The following is a 22,658-nucleotide window of genomic DNA, read 5'->3' as shown; positions in this document are numbered from 1 at the left end:
ACTGCAGTGACGCCTCTTGCACTGAGATGCAGTGCCTTAGACCGCTGTGCCTATCGGGCAGTATGGCTGGTGGCAATGTCATTCTGGAGGGTCATGTCAGGATGAGCCTGCAGGAAGTGTACCACATGAGGGAAGAGGATGTCTTCCCTGTAACGCACAGCGTTGAGATTGCCTGCAATGACAACAAGCTCAGTCTGATGATGCTATGACACACCGCCCCAGACCATGACGGACTCTCCTCCTCCAAATCGATCCCGCTCCAGAGTACAGGCCTCTGTGTAATGCTCATTTCTTTGTAGAGAAACGCGAATCCGACCATCACCCCTTTGCCAGTCCTGTCTGGTCCAGCGACGGTGGGGTTTGTGCCCCCCACGACGTTGTTGCCAGTGATGTCTGGTGAGGACTTGCCTTACAACAGGCCAACAAGCCCTCAGTCCAGCCTCTCTCAGCCTATAGAGGACAGTCTGAGCACTGATGGAGGGATTGTGCGTTCCTGGTGTAACTCGGGCAGTTGTTGTTGCCATCCTGTACCTGTCCCGCAGGTGTGATGTTTGGATGTACCAATCCTGTGCAGGTGTTGTTACACGTGGTCTGCCACTGCGAGGATAATCAGCTGTCTGTTCTGTCTCCCTGTAGCGCTGTCTTAGGCGTCTCAGTACGGACATTGCAATTTATTGCCATGGCCACATCTGCAGTCCTCATGCCTCCTTGCAGCATGCCTAAGGCACGTTCACTCAGATGAGCAGGGACCCTGGGCATCTTTCTTTTGGTGTTTTTCAGTCAGTTGAAAGGCCTCTTTAGTGTCTTAAGTTTTCATAACTGTGACCTTAATTGCCTACCGTCTGTAAGCTGTTAGTGTCTAAATGACCGTTCCAGAGGTGCATGTTCATTCATTGTTTATGGTTCATTGAACAAGCATGGGAAACAGTGATTAAACCCTTTACAATGAAGATATGTGAAGTTATTTCAATTTTTACGAATTAGCTTTGAAAGGCAGGGTGAAATCCCACCTCCGTTGTTGGGGTCAGATTGGTGTGGGTTCTGGGGGATCCGTGGGTTCTGGGGAGGTCCATGGGGGGCTTTTGACCATTCCCTTTGATTCCTCATGTCTAACTCATTGTTAGAAAAAAGTCTGGTCCAAATCGGGTGTTAGGTACTATATTTATTGAATATTATATGAACCTTATAAATTAAAATGGCAAATTTGGGTGCAATCAATCAGCTTAATTTAAAATTATATTTCAACAAAAGAACGTTTCAGGAATGCTAATCTTTCTAACAGAAACGATTTCAGAACAATCTGAGATGGTGGGTGTCAAAATTCTCTTTCTTGTGCTTTTTGAGGTGGAACAACCCTGTATCTACTTGTGTCTGGACAGCATTAGAGAGAGAGCGAGAGAGAGTGAGAGCGAGAGTATGCGTGTACACCACATGTCCGAAGAAAGAAGGAACCCCCTCCTAATTATAGTCTCCAGCCACACACTGGAAGTTTCTGAGTAAACTTTTTCTCACTATGTGGTGGCAACACTCCATAGAGAGACCAGTAAAAATAACAAGCCTGAAAAGCTCTTCTGTTTCTTCATAGGAATTGTTTGTTTACACGTGATGAGGGGGTGAGGGGGAGTTTGGGGGGATAGAGGGAAGATGGGAGGTCTGTGTGTCGTGTGGTAGGGTAGAGTTTCCCCTGATGAGCCAAGGCATGTTGGGTAATCTAAACGATATGCACCACAAACGATGCAACTGGTGATCGTGTGATCATGTTTTTGCCATTTTTCCTCTGGGGAAATTGGGGGGAATTATGGGCGCAGCTGAACCCCGTTGATAAACAGGCTGAGGAGTAAAGTATATAAATGGTCACTACGCAAGCTTTGGAGATGAAAAATGACCCAGCCACATGTAAACTGTGGTCGGAAAACACAGAAAGCTGCTGACTAACTGCAGTGGGGTAAAAGGTGGGGGCACCCTGTTATTTGGTCTGGGCCTGGGCTGCCTGACTGAGAGTGCCTCACTCATCTAAACATGTCCTCTTTAGTCTGGGTATACCAACCACCCAACCAACCCACCAACCAGGGCTGTATTTTTTGCCACCATCTGTATCACATAAATAAGTGCTCATCACCTTCCTCCTTCCATCCAAAATAGCCCTGCTGTTAAATAGAGACCTGTTACTGTCATTGTTTTTGCCCTTTATCAGTTTAAAGGCCTGTTCGTGGGCACCCTATTTAAACAACACAGCTCATTTTAAAACACAGGAAAGGACTGACTGCAGTTTATTATCACTTACTTTCCTTACAGAGGATAAAGAAACACTTCAATCTGAGGAGTTTTCCTAAGTCTTCAAGTGTCTCATTAAAACTCCAAGTGACTTCAATACAGATGGCATTTAATCGGCTCGGGGATTAGAAATCATATCGCATTGGGTTCATATCTCTAGTAAATGTGTGTGTCTTTTACTGGGTTGACAGGCATCATACTCAGAACCAATGAAATCTCTCATTCCCTGGAGTGAATTTCCTGTTGTACTTCTGCTGTGTAAACACTAGAATGTAATGATGTATCAGGTGAATGTTTTAAAACTGGGCTTTTTATATGGATTCTACCACCATTAGTGCAAATCAACACATCATTAAAAAAAGATAGAATAAACAAGTATAACCCTGTCACCTTGGAAACAGATTAACAACAGGTTTCCTACTGGACTAGAGGTTGGTTAGTAGACTGATGATGCCCTCAAAATACCACTCAGGGCTCCAGAGTAATGTTATTTCAACCCAACACGCTGACAGGCCCTGTCCAGAAACAAAACCTATCCCCTACCCCCCTAACAAGCCCTAGACACTTGGCCTCCACCCTACCACCAGCACTGAGAGAGAGCTCAGCCTCTCAGGTCATGGGTTTATTCATCTGTCTCAGTTCAAAGGTCACAGTTCACCAACAGACAGGGTAGTAGTATTCCATCTTTATTACAGGAAGGTGCCAACCCAGCCCCTGCTCAAAACAAGATCCCTGATTGATTTATGGTATAGTAGTAACAGGGTTCATACCCAGGAGGCACCTTAATTGGGGAGGACAGGCTAGTGTTAATGGCTGGAGCAGAATCCGTGGAATGGCATCAAATACATCAAACACATGGGTTCCATGTTTGATACCTTTCCATTTTGTCCGTTCCGGTCATTATTATAAGCCGTCTTCACCTCAGCAGCCTCCTGTGGTTCATACACATTTTGATAGATGGAATTTCATGACTTTCCATGACCAACCATTAGCAGTGTTTCTATGTACATAATGTATAAAAAAGTAAGTGTAATGTGGTATTAACACCGGGAGGCTGCTCTCTGATCCCATTTACAATCTCCTGTAGTTGTGCAAGGCACTTAACCCCCAAAGTAAAATACCAGGTAGGCAACTGAATAATACTAGATGTGCAGGCATTCGATCAAGCCCTGTTCAAACACATCAGAGGCAGTTTATCAAGGCCCGGCTGAGCAGCTAATTTCCAAAATGTGCTTTGTTAAATGGAGACTGGAATAAAAGCCTGCACACCCACACGTGGTCTGCCACTGCGAGAACGATCAGCTGTCCGTTCTGTCTTAAGCGTCTCACAGTACGGACATTGTCATTTATTGCCCTGGCCACATCTGCAGTCCTAATGCTTCCTTGCAGCATGCCTAAGGCACATTGACGCAGATGATCAGGGACCCTGGGCATCTTTCATTTGGTGTTTTTCCAGTCAGTAGAAAGGCCTCTTTTAGTGTCCTAAGTTTTCATAACTGTGACCTTAATTGCCTACTGTCTGTAAGCTGTTAGTGTCTTAACGACCGTTCCACAGGTGCATGTTCATTAATTGTACTTGGCTCATTGAACAAGCATGGAAAACAGTGTTTAAACCCTTTACAATGAAGATCTGTGAAGTTATTTGGATTTTTACAAATTATCTTTGAAAGACGGAGTCCTGAACAAGGGACCTTTCTTTTTTTTACTGAGTTTATTTATCTTAGCTACCTTAGAAGTGTTTACTTTGCAGGCTGACTAGCAGTGGCAGACTAGCCATGACTAGCCATCGGTCCATTTTTAGCCCAGTGGGCCTGCCTAACTAGTTTTTTAATATTTTTTATTATAAATTATCTGACTAATAATGGGGGCCTCAAGGGAAGAAAACGGGCCGGTTTGGGGGCCTCATGGAAATAAATTGCCGATGTGTTACAAATGCCACGGGCAATTTCTGGTCCCAGTCCGCCCCAGCTGACTATCATCTATTCAGTTGCAATGTCCCATACGATGGATGCCCAAATCAACTGGAAGTATCTACAAAACAAGTTTTGAAGCCAGATAATCCAAAAGAAAAGCTACATCTAATATTTTTTCCTAAAATTACTGTTCGCGATTCACAAATTATTATTTTGATTCACATTCTGTTTGATTGAACAAACACAGGCACTCTCAAGTGTCATTCCAATCCTGGCTGATATGCAAATTGTTTTATTTGATTGATCAAATATGTAAAAACTGTGCCTAAATAAATTAAATTAACAAATTATTAAATACATTTCCATGACGTTTCCAGGCCTGGGAAACACCATTTTGAAATGGACTTTTCATGACCATAAAAACCCTGTAATAAGTGTATTATGTTATGATGGTTGCTTAACCCACTGAAAGAGGTCAATCAGATTTGACAAATTAGCAGGTAACACATTAAGCCAGGTGGAACCAGCCTGATCGCTGCGGCTAGGTAAAATTAACCTAATCTAAAAAGTTATTCCTCCCTGATTCAGCGGTGCAGTCTAAATTTCTGTCAGAAACTACAGACAGTTAGGTTGCTTCTCACTCTAGCCATTTTGTCAAAGGTAGACTGGTATGATACAGGATGCGTCCCAAATGGCATCCTGTATAGACAGCCCCCTCCACAAAAGTATTTCCTTCAGTCACACAGACATCACTTCACCCCCCCCCCCCCCCCCCAGGCTTGGGCCATGCAGGGTGGCCAAGATGATGGCATCACTTCTCAGAGCCAACGTTAGATAAACAACACCTTCACTAAAAGAACACACCGTTGAGCATTTCCCAGATTCTGCCAATGATGGCAAAACAACAAACGAACCATGGCTGGCACTTCAGAAACTTATGTGTCTTCACAATAAGGAACCGTTAGTTTCTTTAAATGTCCGGATATAAAAGCTTGAGGTAAGACTTGTGAGGAACAAGTTTGTCCCTTGTCTCGTCTGGAATCTTGCAGGGATACTGTCAAACTGTTATCCAAATGCCCTCTGGTACATGAATACAGCTGCCTGAAAGTAAAGCCCTTTAACAGTTCTCTGGACACTTAGGGCCCTCTTGAATCAAATCTGATAATGTGCTTGCTGGGATAAAACAAAACATAACACAGAAAGATATAGAAAATTGAGAGCCCTTAAATCTCCTGCCTCCAATAAATAAATACATTTTAAAATTGTGTTTATTCGTTCACAATTCACATTCATTATTACACAAAGGGCAATAAACATCAAATAATAAAAAACATATTTGAATAGAAAATAAGACATTTAAAACAGGGAGCCCTATGTCCCCATGGAGTCCATTGTAAACCATAGTCAGGTATCGGCCCAATCCTAAATGGAGCCCTAGAACCTTCAGCTAATGCACTTGTGCAGATCTGTGAGAATTCGATTTGTATATGCAATATGGTGAAACTTCCATCTAGCCTATCAAACAGCAAGGTGGAGTTATTACCATATTGATTGCACCTTTCAAATCCTCTGCACAATTGCATACTGGCTTAGGGGTCCATTTGGAATTGGGCCATCCTGTGATTCTTACATCACTCCCCACCGTTGGCGGCCATCTTGTTGGTCTCCTCCTTTCCTGTCAATGTCCTCTTGCTGATGCCGCTGAAGTACTTTTCCCTGAAGGCGTTGTGGCCTTGGTACGGGCTAAAGTGAGGGTCTGACAGGTGGGCCAGCGCATCTGTCTCCTACAGAGAGAGAAAAGACAATTCAGCCCCATATACCAACGACAGAAACTTCTTGGTACAATTATACCTCTTAAAATTGTGAGAAAAGTGTGAGGGTTTGCCTTCACAAAGTGGAACCAATTCACCTACAACCTCGGTTCAGTAAACAAATGTAGCGTCATAAAAATGCCTTTGAACACAGGTGAAGGAAGAAAGAAACCAGATGATATCAGACCTCTGCCAGGTATCCCATTAAACTAACCAAACAACCACAGGATAAAATTCTCACCTTGTATTCCTCTCCTTGCCATCACAAGCTCAGTGTAACAATAATAAATGTTAGCAGAGTGTTATGTTCCTCATATTTTCCTGGTTGGAGCTTTAGCCAGGTTGTTAGGCAGTGTTTGGAAGGCCAGCAGGCAAGAAAGTGTCGGGCGGACGGACAGTTGGATGGAGCGGGAGGAATGAGGAGTAACGAGGTGCCGGGGATGCAGAGTGCTAGAAGAGATGACTCCCCAGCTGGCCTGCCATTCGTCAACGCCACCTCTCTCTGTTGGCCCTGGTTACCACTGCCAGGCAACCTGTCCTGGACCTAGAGATGGTTACCCTCAGTCGCCACCACATCCAAGAGCAATCCCAGATATGAAGCTCCTAACACTTCCTAAGGTGCCATATAGCAGGGCTATTCAATAACCAGAGGGTCAAAGTTTTCCAGGTTCTTTTCTACCTGGTAGTCCTTGATAGGCCTAGAGTTCACACACCTGTCCCAAATCTGAACATTTCCCAACACGACCATACACCAAACCATTCAACACAGAATAGGAAAGCACAGCAACTAACTTCAAAGTGCTCCGTGGTAGGAGTTAAAAAGACAACCATCACTTCTCAATGGAAGCAGATCAATTCACACAAACTGACACTGCAAACTCTCACACACACCCAGCGCTGCTGTCCCATGTCATAGAGACATTGAACCACTGGACACTTCCCATTTCCCACTGAGTATTTAAATACTCTATTACCGTCATAGCTCATTCTAATAATTATACTACTGTACTTTGTATTTAGTTACTCTATTTATACACACAACATATTTATTTAAATACTGGATTATTGACAGCTCACTAATATATTTACTGCTGTACATATCATTCTTAGCACATCTTGTGTAAACTGTTCCGGTGTAAACTGTTCCGGTTTAAACTGTTCCGGTGTAAACTGTTCCGGTGTAAACTGTTCCGGTGTAAACTGTTCCGGTGTAAACGTACAGTGCCTTCGGAAATTATTCAGACGCCTTGAATTTTTACACATTGTTACGTTACAGCCTTGTTCTAAAATATATATATATTTTTTTTTATGTCCTCAGCACAACACAATAGCCCATAATGGCAAAGCAAAAACAGGGTTTAAAAACGCTAATTTACAGAAATACCTTATACACATAAGTGTTCAGACCCTTTGCTATGAGACTCGAAATTAAGCTCAGGTGCATCCATTGACCATCCTTGATGTTTCTACAACTTGATAAGAGTCCACCTGTGTTAACTTCAATTTATTGGACATGATTTGGAAAGGCACACATCTATATAAGGTCCCACAGTTGACAGTGCACGTCAGAGCAAAAACCAAGCCATGAGGTTGAAGGAATTGTCCGTAACAGGATTGTGTCGAGGCACAGATCTGGGGAAGGGTACCAAAACATTTCTGCAGCATTGAAAGTCCCCAAAGAACACAGTGGCCTCCATCATTCTTAAATGGAAGAAGTTTGGAACCACCAAGACTCTTCCTCAAGCTGGCCGCACTGCCAAACTGAGGAATCAAGTGAGAAGGGCCATGGTCAGGGAGGTGACAAAGAACCCAATGGTCACTCTGACAAAGAACCCAATGGTCACTCTGACAAAGAACCCAATGGTCACTCTGACAGAGCTCTGAAGTTCCTCTGTGGAGATGGGGGAATATTCCAGAAGGACATCCATCTCTGCAGCACTCCACCAATCAGGCATTTATAGTAGTGGTGGCCAGATGGAAGACACTTCTCAGTAAAAGGCACATGACAGCCTGCTTGGAGTTTGCCAAAAGCCACCTAAAGGACTCTCAGACCATGAGAAACAAGATTCTCTGATCTGATGAAACCAAGATTTAACTCTTTGGCCTGAATGCCAAGCATCACATCTGGAGGAAACCTGGCACCATCTCTACGGTAAAGCATGGTGGTGGTGGCAGCATCATGCTGTGGGGATGTTTTTCAGCCGCAGGGACTGGGAAACAAGTCAGGATCGAGACACAGATGAACAGAGCAAAGTACAGACAGATCCTTGCTGAAAACCTGCTCAGGACCTCAGATTGGAGCGAAGGTTAACCTTCCAACAGGGCAACGACCCTAAGCACAAAGCCAAGACAATGCAGGAGTGGCTTCTGGAGAAGTTTCTGAATGTCCTTGAGTGGCCCAGCCAGACCCCGGACATAAACCTGATCAAAGGATCTGCAGAGAAGAATGGGAGAAACTCCCCAAATACAGGTGTGCCAAGCTTGTAGCATCATACGCAAGAAGACTCGATGCTGTAATCGCTGCCAATGGCGCTTAAACAAACTACTGAGTAAAGGGTCTGAATACTTTTCTAAAATGTAATATTTCAGTTTTATTATTTTTATAAATGACCAAAAATTCAAGGATAGAAAACAAAGGAATAACAATACAAACTGAAAGACTAAAAAGCACACTAAGGAAAAGCAGAGCTGAAAATGTGTGTTTTAAGATCCCTTTTAAATATGTCCAGTTTCAGCCCCCCTCAGGTTTTCTGGCAGGCTATTCCAGAGGCTGGGGGCATAGTCTTCGTCCTAAGCTTTGGGACAGTTAAAAGGCCAGCGCCAGAGGACCTGAGGGACACATAACTAAAAAGCACGTCTGACATGATTTTGGGTGCACAATCATTCATTGATTTAAGAACCAATAGAAGAATCTTAGCATTTATTTTAAAACTCACAGGCAGCCAGCGCAGAGACTTTAAAACCGGTGTAATGTGCGCTCTTCATCTGGTCTTGGGCAGTACCCGTGCTGCAGCATTCTGCATGTTTTGCAGTTGACCAATGGCTTTCTTGAGTAGACCCGACAGAATAGCATTACAGTAGTCAAGCCTGCTTGAAATAAAAGCATGGATGAGTCTCTATCAGCATGTAGCTGCAGTTGAATTATGTGTGTACTTGCTTGACATTGTACTGAATTGTAAGGAGCTGGTAACATAACCATTTCTCTGCTAAACTGTGTACGTGATCTCATTATGAACGGTAGCCTACATTCTCCAGCTTTTGCAAATCCTTACCTCTGATTGGATAAATAGTCATTTCAGTTTGAGACTGAACTTTGGCCTAAGATCACATCACAACATATGGAAAACGGGGAGACGGGCCAAGTTCACGGCCCAGTCAGGAAAGCCCGTCTTGATTTGATTCTTACCATTACAGCCTCTAAAGCAGAAGCCTTTGAAGACTGGGTTGAGCAGCATTGCTGGATACAGCCTGCCAGGAGGAGACTATGGAAATGTGATAAACAGTGGGGTCCCAAATCGACACCCTTGATTAAAAAAAACAATGACTGTATAAAATAAATTGTTCAAATACTCTACAAACTTGGATGCATTTTCAGTTACTTTAGGTTGTTTCAGATTATTTTGTGCACAATATAAAGTAATATTAAAAAATGTAGTGTGTAGTTTTAGAGGCGCAGTATTTGAATTATTTATTTTACAGTCATTATTGCTCATCTTTATCAAGGGTGTCAATAATTTGATGGCACTGTATACAGGGCCTTCAGGAAGTACTCACACCCCTTGACTTATTCCACATTTTGTTGTGTTACAGCCTGATTTTGCTGACCCATCATATGCACAATTCCCCATAATAATGTATTTTTTTGAAAATTTAGCAAATGTAAAGAAAATGAAATACATAAATATCTCATTTGCAAAAGTATTCACACCCCTGAGTCAATACTTTGTAGAAGCACCTTTGGCATGTTCTCCCATCTTAGCCAAGGAACTCTGTAGTTCGGTCAGAGTGGTCATCGGGTTCTTTGTCACCTCCCTGACCAAGGTCCTTCTTGCCCGGTTGCTCAGTTTGGTCAGACGGCCAGCTCTAGGTAGAGTCTGGATAGTTCCATATTTATTCAATTTTCCAATGATGGAGACCACTGTGCTCTTGGAAACTTTCAACGCTCTAGAAATAGTTGTATACTTCCTCAGGTATATAGATCTACGAACAGTTCCTTGGACTTTATAGTATAGTTTTTGCTCTGACATGCACCGTCAACTGTCACCTTATATAAAAGAGGTGTTTCTTTGTAAATCATGTCCAAACAATTGAATTGGCCACAGGTGAACTCCAATCAAGTTATAGTGACATCAAGGATGATCAAAGGAAATTGGATGCACCTGAGCTCAGTTTGGAGTGTCTTAGCAAAGGGGTGGACACACCTACTCATTCAAGGGTTTTTCTTTATTTGTACTATTTTCTACATTGTAGAATAATAATAATAATAATAATAATAATAATAATAATAATAATAGTAAGCAAAACAGTGTTAAACAAATCAAAATATATTTTATATTTGAGATTCTTCAAAGTAGCCACCCTTTGCCTTGACTGCTTTGCACAATTTTGGCACTCTCTCAACCAGCTTTACCTGGAATCCTTTTCCAACAGTCGTGAAGGTGTTACCACATATGCTGAGCACTTGTTGGCTGCTTTTCCTTCACTCTTCGGTCCAACTCATCCCAAACCATCTCGATTGGGTTGAGGTCAGGTGATTGTGGAGGCAAGGTCATCTGATGCAGCTCTCCATCACTCTCTTTATTGGTCAAATAGCCCTTACACAGCCTGGAGGTGTGTTGGGTCATTGTCCTGTTGAAAAACAAATGATAGTGGGACTAAGCCCAAATCAGATGAGATGGCATATCACTGCAGAATACTGTGGTAGCCATGCTGGTTAAGTGTGCCTTGAATTCTAAATAAATCACTGACAGTGTCACTAGCAAAGCACACCCAAACCATCACACCTCCATGCTTCACGGTGGGAACCACACTTGCAGAGATGATCTGTTCACCTACTCAGCATCTCACAAAGACACAGTGGTTGGAACCAAACATTTCTAATTTGGACTCACCAGACCAAGACAGATTTCCACCGGTCTAATGTCCATCGCTCATGTTTCTTGGCCCAAGCAAGTATCTTCTTCTTGTTAGTGTACTTTAGTACGCAGCAATTCAACCATGAATGCCTGATTCACGCAGTCTCTGAACAGTTGATGTTAAGATGTGTCTGTTACTTGAACCCAGTGAAGCATTTATTTGGGCTGCCATTTCTGAGCCTGGTAACTAATGAACTTATCCTCTGCAGCAGAGGTAATTCTGGGTCTTCCTTTCCTGTGGCAGTCCTCACCAGTTTCATCATAGAGCTTGATGGTTTTTGCGACTGCACTTGAAGAAACTTTCAAAGTTCTTCAAATGTTCCGGGTTGACTGACCTTCATGTCTTAAAGTAATGATGGACTCTCATTTCTCTTTGAGCTGTTCTTGCGATAATATGGACTTGGTCTTTTACCAAATTGGGCTATCTTCTGTATACCACCCCTACCTTGTCACAACACAACTGATTGGCTCAAACGCATTAAGGAAATAAATTCCACAAATGAACTTTTAACAAGGCATTCCAGGTGACTACCTCATGAAGCTGGTTGAGAGAATGCCAAGAGTGTGCAAAGCTGTCATCAAGGCAAAAGGTAGCTACTTTGAAGAATCTCAAAAATAAAATACATATATTTATTTAACACTTTTTTGGTTACTACATGAAAAACCCTAGAATGAGTAGCTGTGTTCAAACGTTTGACTGGGACTGTATGTAAATGAGATATTTCTGTAGACGATTGAGAGGGGAAAAAAATCGATTTAATCCATTTTGAAATCAGGCTGTAACACAACAAAATGTGGAATAAGTCGAGGGGTATGAATACTTTATGAAGAACTATTTATCTATATATAGTAGCATGCTTTGAGATATATGTTCCAGGTTTGGGGCACTGGGAGTTAGAGACAGATGCCAGTGTGTGTGTGTGTGTGTGTGTGTGTGCGTTGATTCAGACAGGGCTTGCCTTTATGGGTATAATTGTGTTTTGAAGTGAAGAGGTTGTCAAATCCAAAGATGGATTATTTTCCATAAAATGTGTGATTAAGTCATTTATGTGCTGTATATAAAAAAAGCCAATCATAGCCAGATGCTGAGGTTTATGGCAGACCTCAAGGGAAGCACCATCGACATCCCCTTTAACTGTGTTGTATTGCGCGTGTGTATGTTTAAAGAACACAGACCGACAACACTCATAGTACACATATGTGCATGCTTGTACCTACAAACACGGCACAAACATATTCAGAGGCACGCACGGATACTTTACTTTGTAGATACATGCATGTAATTCATAGTAAGCACACCACAGCAACATGAAAACCTACAATTATATAATGTTGCAATCTTATTCACAAACGGATCCATCGACCTTTTCGAAATGAGTGATGTTCCACTCAAACGCATACACCCGCTCGTAACAGCAGTCACACACAGGGTAGACAAGTACAAAAGCATATATATACACACACACCAGACAGACGGACGGACACATACAGATGGAAGGACCGACAGACACCCACCTCTGGTTCCTTGATCTTCTCCATGGTGATGAGACGTCTGGAGGTGTGGCTGGAAAGGGTCTGTTCACAGTTACTGACCAGTCTGAGACAGGCATTCAGGGGCACCATCTCTTCACAGTACCTACAAACACACACACACTCTACTGGTGAATCATTATGGTTGAGTACATTTTTAAACAGCTGGTCCTGTACTGTAAAGCATGAACTAATACATCTAAAGGGTTGGTGGGTCCAAATCATCCTTCAAACTACAATATCTGCATCTCACCATACACTCACCTGCAGAGTAGGCCAGCCTTAGCCTCCATGTAATCCCCTCAAAATGACACTACACCCAGGCCAGGTCAGCTCTCTCTCCATTGAACTCAACCCAGATCAGCTCTCTCCTCCCTCCCTCTCGCTCACTTTCTCTATCCTCTTTCCCGCTCCCAACTCTAGGCCAGTTCTCTCTCAGCTCCAGGCCTTTACTGACCATGTCATGATCTGACTGAAGTGGACAAAAGCCACTGTGAAAAAGGTGAACTAGATTAGATTTAAGATATCGGGAAAACGTATTCTTGTCAGGAGCGCTGTGTGTGTGTATGTGTGTGTGTGTGTGTGTGTGTGTGTGTGTGTGTTCGCGCGCATGTCGGCAAAGCACCACAACTAAAGCTGTCCAGGGCAAGGTACTGTATTTATTAGGATCCCCATTAGCTAGGGTCAAAGCTGTAGCTACTCTTCATGGGGTCCATGAAACATCATATTAATAGACCATTAAAGCTGAAGGACAGAACTACATAAATTGACATAATACATAACATTAAATCGACAGGTACAGAACTACATCAATTAAAAATAAGGATACACACTTTCATATTCTTTTGCCTTAGCAATCCATGCAACATATTCAAATGGCTCCACTACAGTCATCCATTTTGATAGAGTTGCTTACTGCTACAACTGCAGCTCCTCATCCTAACCTCTCAGAACCAGTTGTTCTGTAAACACTAGCGAGAATCTCACAAAATTAGGAACCACCTGTGTCCTTGGTTCTCCCGCTTGACGTCAATACTATTCATAATAATAATAATGCGATTAATAGATGCTACTGAATGCAAGTGCCTGTAGATTACAGGCCTCTAGTGTGGGTGTGTTTGTCAGCACCGTGACCAAAGCGAGGCGTTCATTCTACCTGCCAATCACATCTTATTACTGGGCAGCTGGTCCTTCCACATGGGCAGTTTCATTTAAAGATGGGTGTGGCCTTTCAATACAGCTTTTTCCATCTTCTCAGACAAATACAGAGTTGAAACCTCTGTGCAGATGTCCCATAGGCAGGCAGATTGTGGGTCAGGTTCGAGGCTATTTAAGCCCTATAGGCTGAGGTGCAGTAGACTAGCCCACCTACCTTTTATTGCATGGTATAATGTAGGCCAGATAGACATTGTCAAGGCATATTCATTCAATTGTTGTCAAGATAGGGAGAAGGCCTGTCTTTGATAAGGAGAAGCTCAGCATTCTTAACCACACAACTGACCAAACAAGTCCTACAGTCTAAGGTTTTACCCTGACTACTGCCTGGTAATGTGTTCAGGTGCTAAAAATAAATACATAATAAACCTACAGCTGCCCAGCAATGTTCCAATGTCAACAAAACGCATGTTGATCTTTCCTGGCTCAAACTAAAATGAGTCCTTAGGACATTCCGGGAAGGTCTGGAGGTTGTGTCAATGTCTCCTGGAGATCCTTACGACGCCCCCTGTTTGCTGAGGAGATTGGAAAAAAATCTATAAAAGTGACGCAGACAAACTGTCTATTCAATCAACTAACATACAGCGCTGACAGACATTCATATTTCACAAGGCATGCAAATAAAAGGTATCTTCATAGTCCCTAAAACCAAAAGGAATTCAAGACAACACAGTAATATACTGTATGTAGCCATGATAGCATGGAACTCCCTGACATCTCAAATCACTCAAGCAAGCAGCAAAAGTAGCTTTAAAAAAAAAACGAATTAAAAGAGCACATCACAGCCCAATGCCTCTGACCTAAATTGCTTGTAGCATCTCCTTCCAGAGCACATCTGGTGTTTGGGTTAATGATAAGATATGCCCTTGACATCAGGATATCAGGGCCTGCTCAGAGAAAGCAACTGGAAGCAAAGCCTCAGTAGAGTAAGGACGTACTGCTCCATATGATATGATAGTCTGGTCAGCTTACTGATGTTAATCAGCAGAGCAACGTTTTATTGAAGTGAATTCTTATTTTGTGTGTGACGAGTGGATGCTGCTGGGTGTGAGTGGTGCGGGAATGAAAATGCAAAACAAGTTTATGAGAACCAGAGGAAACTCCATATCAAGGGGACTTTATTCATTTTATAAATAAGTACTAAGGCAATGCACTATACCTTAGTTAACCCTTTATGGGTGGTAGACTAACACATTGCACTATACCTTAGTCTACCGCCCATAAAGGGTTAACTAACACAATACACTATACCTTAGTTAACCCTTTATTGGTGCTAGAACGTAACACAGCAAATGTTTTGTTTAGTTCATTTCTATGCACTAGACAGGGCGAAGGAAGTAAGTGAAGCCCATCTGATCAGAATTATGACTCTGTTCAATTTATAGGATGGAGTGGAGTGACGAATCTCTAAAACATCCACAATGCCTCGCTTTGGTCAGTGCTGACACACACACACACACACACGAGAGGCCTGTATTTTATAGGCACATCTATTAATCACATTATTATTATTATTATGAATAGTATTGACATCAAACGGCAGAACCAAGGACACAGGTGGTTCCTAATATTGTGAGATTCTCGCTAGTGTTTAGAGAATAGCTGCTTCTGAGAGATTAGGATCAGGAGCTTTAATTCTAACAGTAAGCAACTAACGAAATGAACGACTGCAGTGTAGCCATTATTATGAATACATGTAGATTACGAGAGAGTGTTTGTTTGCATACGTAGCACTTTCTCCAACCAGCACCACACTGGGCCATATTTTCACCTTACTGTTTGTCTCCTGGGTTGCTATGGCCACTGTGGAATACAGGCCTCTAATATGTTATGGTGTGTGCGCGCACATGCTTCAGGGAGCACCGCGACCAAAACGGGTGTTAATTCTACCTGCCAATCAATCACCTCTTATTACTGGGTAGCTGGACCTTCGACATTGGCTGTTTCATTTAAAGATGGATGGGGCCTTTCAATACAGCTTTTTCCATCCTCAGACAAATACAGACTTGAAACCTCTGTGCAGATGCTAAGTAAGCAGCACAGGAGGCTGCTGAGGGGAGAACGGCTCATAATAATGCCTGGAACAGAGCGAATGGAATGGCATCAAATAAAAATGTATTTGTCACATGTGACAAATACAACAGGTATATAGACCTTACAGTGAAATGCTTACTTACAAACCCTTAAATAAGAAATACATGTAGCAAATAATTAAAGAGCAGCAATAAACTAACAATAGCGAGGTTATACACAAGGGGCACCAGCACAGAGTCAATATAAACCGCGTGTTTGATACGATTCAAATAATTCCGCTCCAGCCATTACCACGTGCCACCAACCCCATGTGATATGCAGACTGGGGGTCAAGTTAGAGACCATTTAAGCCCAATAGTCTTTATTTCCTGGTCAAGGCTCTAAGGAGCATGTTTGCGCCTAAGTTGAAAAATTGAGGAGCACAATGAAATATATTTGATGTAACAAGCCGTTTTCTTTGTAGCAATAGTGCAAGGGTGACGGGCATGAATCTGCACTCAGTGTATTCTCCATGCCACTCAGGGGCTGCCGCACAGTGAAGTAATCCTTGCAACAATTATCTTTACATTTTTTGGTGCTATGGTGCTCCAAATAAAAAAATGTCAGGTCACACAGCAAAATATTTAGGCGCATATGCGATTAAAATGGTTGCACTGTAGAGCCCTGATGGTATACTGTAGGTCAGATAGACACCGGCATTAAGCACAAGGATCTGTCTCTCAGTAAGGCAGCAGCAGGAGTGTTGTAGACAAAAGGAAGTCGATAACCCCTTAAACCAACCATGGGAGTTCAAATCCCATGAGCTTCCTGTTAGCTTTGCACTCTGCTTCATTAGCGCCGTCTGGCTTATGACTTTAACCCATAGAGAATGATAGACACATCTAGTGACCAAAAGGCCATCTTAGCATTGGCAGCGCCATTGAGGGCTTCAACCACGCTTCAGCCATTTTAAAGTAGTCAACTCGGTGGGGATTCCTATGGGTTGTAGCCTCAATGGCGCTGCCCATGCTGTCACAGACGCTATAATAGCACAGATATAGAGGACTCATCTTTATCTCTATGCTTTAGCCTCTGAGATAATGGGTCTGGTTCCTGCCAAGGGGCTGCAACAGAGAGGAAATGGCAACAGACCACACCGCGGCTGAAAAAGTCTTGAACTAGTTCAAATTTAAACACAGTATCACAGGGGGGAGAGAGAGAGAGAGAGAGCGCAAGAGAAAGACTAATGAGCTTGAGAAACCACAGAGTTAATTGAAACACTGAAAGGCAGCTGAGGCACAGGGCAAGGCGTTGCTCCTCATGACGACGGCAGAAATGTTTTAATTGGCCGGCTTGGGGGACCTCATTGCCTAGGCCTGTGACCAGTGTTAGGGGACCTCGTATTGGCCTGCGTCTGGTCCGACCCCAGCCCAAAACAACACAACAGTAACACAACACAGCAAATCGTTTTTTCCTACAGCAGCTGCACTGCAACCCCCCTTTGTGACTCCAGTGTTTACAAACAAGCATGTTGCTCCACAGTCCTGTCCCCTTCAACCATTTAGTCACCCTGTTCTATCTCAAAGGTCCACCGCAGTAACAGTCATTGGTGAATGGCGACATCTAGTGGTGTACTATATCGCGCTCTCTCAGGACAGACTTAGGACCACTTAAATCTAACCAGCTAAGACATCTACTATTAATGTTTCAACAGTGTTACTAACCAACTTTGTGCAATAACATTTTCTCTCAACTGAATTCCCACCTCTACCAAAAACCCACATGCCTTGTCTTATTAGCATCCCCTAAGTCTCTTGTTCATAAACTTTCCGTTTTCTCTCCATATATTTTCTTTCTCTAAGACCCGCCTTCTTCTTTGCTCAGTAAATGTGGAGATGAGTGGAAGGGTCAGAGCAGGCCCAACACAGGGGTATTTTTGTTCTGACCCAGTCCTGACATTCTGGAGGTCATGACTCCTGACTGATACTGTGAGGACCTCCAGCCCAACCCAGCCTGGGTGCAACCCGGCCTTTCTCCCTCTTTCCCGTCACCATAGCAGGGTGACAGAAACCCAATAACCCCCCGACAGCCTCCCAATCCCCAGTGTGGAGCCCACAGATCAGGACCTGGAGACAGGCTGTGTTTGGTCAGTGTCAGCATGTCTGGCCTCATGGGTTTATTTTGGCACTCTGCACTGAATGAGACAGGGTCAGGAACTGCTAAGTAGTTACACACCCAGAGTGAGGAGAAGAGCAGAGCACAGGCACAGTCAGTCAGACTGAGGCACACAGTTGCACAGACTCTCTCTCGCTCTCTCAACCACCACTGCTAAGGGCTGTAGCCCTCTCTCCTTTCCCTGTCTCAGCCAGTCAGTGTGGGGAACTCCAGTGTGTGTGTCACAGACAGTCAGGGGGAACTGCTGGAGGTGAGCGGGAGGTGTAAGAGAAACATCACAGGGCTGTGGTGTATGGTCTGGTCTCATCTTCCTGATACTCAGACCCTGCCCTGTAATCAGTGGCCAGAAGTCCCAGGGGCCTGTATCCTGTCTGTGGTCCACACAGTAAACCAGCTGTATGGAACAATACACCCAATATACCTCAGGACACCTGCACACCGACCAGAACACCACTAACCCCAGGCCTGGGACAGAGAATGAGATGTGCTGATGGGAATAAACACCTGGTCCTGACAGAGAATATGATGCTTATGAGGGGAAAAGGTGCAGAGAGAAAAGCCCTCATCTAAACTAGAATGCTTTGTTAAGCAGATCTAGTACAGTAGCACCACTTCATCAGGGTGTAGGCTAAATCACCAGTGTGACTGTGGCCCTCTAGTGGTCTAACAGGGTAAAGGGGAAAAGACAACAGCATGTATCAGCAGGAAACACTGCTGACTGGTGAGGTTGACCCTGTGTGCAATAAGGTCTTATCAAATGCTGTTTGTATCTATTCGACATCACAACAGTTGATGACAGTGCTATTTGGTTTACACATAGAAGAGGGAGACTGTGTAGACAATACATCTGTGAGCTCAAACCCATGTAAACACCATGACGATACAGTAGATTCAACAACACCAGATGTGAATATTTGACCAATTCAGACTATAGAGCTTTAACAGGAAGTGCTGTATCCAGGGACCACAGATGGATATTAACCATGTACCTATATGTAGATAACTCTGGTGCAATACTGGTGTTGTTGTGAAAGGTCCCTGACAAATAAACAAACACAACATTACTCACTCTGGCCTGTAGATTGGTAGCCAGTAGACTAGCCGCCCTCCGATGACCAGGTGTTGAGCTGAGAAGTTTAACAGGTCAGTGAATATGTCACTCAGGTGGTAGGCCATGGAAACGGGGACATGGCTGTCTCCAACGCTGGATGAAAGATAAACGCATCTTCACTGTTTACACACTGATTTAACATAATCTGAGAGGACTTTATATCTCTATAGTGTATCTATTGCTTGCTTGCAAGTTTTACAGGCCGTCTTTTTCAAAACTGAGCAAATATACAAAGCACTATAAACAACACTGAGACTCAAGAGGAAGATGAAGACGTACTAGTCTTCAGATGGCTTCACACTGTTTACACTGTCCTTCTGAGAGCCTGTTCTCCTGGTTGACTCCCGAATCCCATAGGGGGCTGAGAATTAAACAAACACAAAAATGAAAGACGAGATTGAACAGATTTAAATCTGAACAAATCACAAAGACTGTGGACTTCAACAGAATAAGACGTTTTACTCGTGCATGGCTGTACAGGAGACATTACAGGATGGAGGACCCTACATGGGAAGAGAACACACAGAGCTCTAGGATAAGAACGTACGGTCAGTGATGATGGCGTCAAAGAGCACTCCGTCCCTCCAGATAGGCTTGGAGGCGTCAGACACAAGGACGTCCACATACAGCTTCTCTGAGCCGTACTGACGCAGGTTGGCTCTGATGTTCTCATCTGGACCCCTCCACTTCTGGTTCTTACGACTCGCTTTTCCTGAAAAACAATCAAAAATACTATTATACAACAATGCACTTGGTTGTAATTAGGGCCGGGATGATAGCAGTATCGCGATAATCGTTAGTTTTGTGGCAAGGAAACATGTTGAAAATATGTCATCGAGATTCACATTTATTTATTTTCCAAGCTATAGCACACAATATTTTACACACAGCAGGTGTAAAAGGACCAGTAGAGTTTGATCTATTTCTTATTTTGCCATGGAAAAAAATAGAGATACGTGATATGATTACAACTAGGACCGGGGGGATACCAGTATCAAGTGTTAGGCCTATAGGACAATGCAATTGGATTTGAGCGTGAAAATGAGCACAGAAAAAAAAGAACTATTTTAAAAGATGATAGAAAGAGCATAAACAACATAATGTTCATCATATAAATGGATTAACAAACTTGCCAAAGAACAAGATATTTAGCTCTGGGTTCCAAAATAAGAGAACGTAAACAAGGCCATTTCTAGGATATTACCTATCCCATGGATGGTGTTGTAATCAATATCCGTTCCACAGACATATGCACCAAAATGAGAGCATGCAACCAGGAGGCTACCTGAGAGAGAAATAGAAAAAAAAATCCAATAAGCACAGACTAGCCTTGGTTTCAGCTAAATGCAGTGTATTTCTGCAAGTGTCAGTTCAAAGACCAAAAGTAACTTATCTCTTACCAGTCCCAACGAAGGGGTCGTAGACCAGGTCGTGAGCCTTGACACTGGCGTGGTTGGCCATGATAAAAGACAACCCAGCGTCCATACTGGTGTTACCTATGAAGTGCCTGTTCTTCACACTGTGAGAGCGAATCAACTCACGCTGGCCATCTGCAATCTAAGGAACATACAGTTGATAAGACAATATCAAATATAGGCTTACCTTTATCATTAAATGAAACAGTGCTTCTCAACCTGGTACCTGGCTTATACACGGGGGACTTGGGAAGACTCATAAGGACATAGGCCTCATGATAAGTTTCACAAGAGGGAATACTTCAGGCAGACCAAAATGTGATTGGTAACCAAATAAGGTTAACAACCACTGTGGTAAATAACGTTCATGAGTTATAGTAATTACTCATTTGTATACTGACATAGTAATTACTCATTTGGATACTGACACAGAAATGAAGGAGCACACAGCACACTGACTCACCCATCTCCCAAAGTAGATGTAGAGGGGCTCGTCTGGGATGTCGTTAGGGTCAGTTCCATAGTCCTCCAACAGACAGAAGATGTGTTTAGGGTTCCGTAGATTGACCCTTCCCTCGAATGAGAGATATTCCATTGCCTTGGGGAGGAAGACCACAGGGTAACTTGTCCAGGTGCATACTGCTTATCAGTGCCTGCCTTTAACACAATAGGGCAGTAAAAAAGGTAGAGTAAGTTGACTTTTCTGGGATCAATCTTAAATACAAATTACTGGGAGCAAGTCAAGTGTATCATACTCACATCTATCTTCTTAATTCTATCTTCGAACTCTAGAGTCTTGTTGAAAGTGTAGACATTGATTTTGTATGTTGAGTCTTTCTGTAGGAAGGGTGACTGTTGGGAGCAGTAAAGTTACACACATTAGATACTCCACATGATTAGTTTGCCCTCTATTTAGATGTAATGCCATTTCTCACAAACCATGTTCTCTGTTGGATATTTCAAGAGCGAGTTCCTGAGTTCACTGTGCGTTCTGCCATGACCCCACAGCTCAAATGCAGACCTAGGTGATAAACAAATAACCACAAAAAGGTCATTACAATTTACTGTGACATTCAAGTTGAGAATCATCTCAGAAGAGAAGGGCTGATGAGCAATGCTGCAGTGCCCCTCTAGCTCTTTTCATTGCAACTCCATTGTTGATTTGTCTCACTTACTTTGCACAAACAGTTCTGGCCATGATGCTGTTGACATCTTCCTCTGACAAGCCATTCAGGAGCCAAAATGGAGACTGGGGAGAAGAATTACAGAAGATTTGAGGATTTGAGAAGCCTATGCATGGACAGCTGATAATGGTCAACTCCTCCCTTCAGTGGTAAAGCTATCATGCTAATAATACATATAGACACTAACGTATTTTACCTTTTCTTTAAAGTTTTCACCTGGATCAAACGGTTTGCCCCTGAGGGACAGCAGCGACCTAATCTCCTGTAATGTTACGATGGACAATAAATAAAATCAGAACATTTCTGAAGAATTCAAACATGACAGCTTGTAGATAGTAACGTTACTATCGTAGCAAGCTAATGTATGGGAGAAATTCCGTAATGAGACACCAACATCTTTAGAGATAGAAAGAAATAACACAACATTTACAGTTTGACAGAGAGGTACGACATTTATATGCATACCGGTAGCCTGAAGTCAACATTGTCGTGGGCCAGATGTATCAAATATTGCAGGCATATTCTGCTACAGTGGATCGCCATGTTCGAGTTCTTACGCAAAATACACCCGGCTTAAAACTGCGTCCCCGCGAATAGTGGTTCCTGTCTGTTTCAAAATAAATACCACTTTAACAGCAATGATTGTGCATTAAATGCATGTATTTTGTCAAAGCAAAATTAAGATGTGTATGTTTTTGTTTTGTCATTAACGTCTAAATCATTGTGTGCTTATTATTCTGTATAGCTGCAACATAACTGCTTCATAAATGAGGGTGCATCATTTTACTGTAGAGGGAGCTAATGATCCACCAACTAAACATATCCCAGGGGTAACCGCTTTACTTTAGAACACCGCTCACTGACAGGGCACGTGACACCTCC

The 22,658-nt window shown here is 43.0% G+C and overlaps 1 protein-coding gene across 6 annotated transcripts; it reads right to left on the bottom strand.

Moving 5' to 3' along the window:
• Window positions 1-5,440: 5,440 nt before the first annotated feature.
• LOC110485187 (tRNA (guanine(10)-N(2))-methyltransferase TRMT11) lies at window positions 5,441-22,363 on the bottom strand. Of its 6 annotated transcripts, none has more exons than XR_016485408.1 (15): window positions 22,242-22,363; window positions 21,973-22,038; window positions 21,768-21,841; window positions 21,532-21,613; window positions 21,352-21,444; window positions 21,056-21,190; window positions 20,578-20,734; window positions 20,382-20,462; window positions 19,725-19,889; window positions 19,457-19,538; window positions 19,136-19,270; window positions 12,649-12,769; window positions 9,405-9,466; window positions 8,935-9,085; window positions 5,441-5,971 (listed from the first exon to the last, which is right to left on the bottom strand). XR_016485408.1 is itself a non-coding variant. In XM_036943786.2 (15 exons), the coding sequence occupies exons 1-14, from the start codon at window positions 22,317-22,319 to the stop codon at window positions 8,955-8,957; spliced, it is 1,476 nt and encodes a 491-aa protein (XP_036799681.1). In that variant the 5' UTR covers window positions 22,320-22,363; the 3' UTR covers window positions 5,441-5,971; window positions 8,935-8,954. The 6 variants fall into 6 exon arrangements, 5 of the variants coding, with proteins under 5 accessions (XP_036799681.1, XP_090050176.1, XP_021411931.1 ...); XM_036943786.2 differs by having other exon boundaries at window positions 9,405-9,480; XM_090194050.1 differs by having other exon boundaries at window positions 9,405-9,480; window positions 21,056-21,249; window positions 22,242-22,351.
• Between the last annotated feature and the right edge of the window lie 295 nt (window positions 22,364-22,658).

This window comes from Oncorhynchus mykiss, chromosome 2 (genome assembly GCF_057628025.1).
Source record: "Oncorhynchus mykiss isolate SJ-2025 chromosome 2, ASM5762802v1, whole genome shotgun sequence".
NCBI classification, from domain to species: domain Eukaryota; kingdom Metazoa; phylum Chordata; class Actinopteri; order Salmoniformes; family Salmonidae; genus Oncorhynchus; species Oncorhynchus mykiss.
This window is presented reverse-complemented; position numbering and strand designations above follow the sequence as displayed.

What these genes read in the sequence shown, in the direction of transcription:
- LOC110485187 (XM_036943786.2), bottom strand. Translation starts at nt 22,319, where the DNA reads ATGGCGATCCACTGTAGCAGAATATGCCTGCAATATTTGATACATCTG. An exon ending in ACATCTACTTTGGGAGATGG is followed by an intron (nt 20,735 to 21,055) that starts GTGAGTCAGTGT and finishes TATGTTCCTTAG; the next exon opens with ATTGCAGATGGCCAGCGTGA. An exon ending in AGAAGATCAAGGAACCAGAG is followed by an intron (nt 9,481 to 12,648) that starts GTGGGTGTCTGT and finishes ACATTTCCATAG; the next exon opens with TCTCCTCCTGGCAGGCTGTA.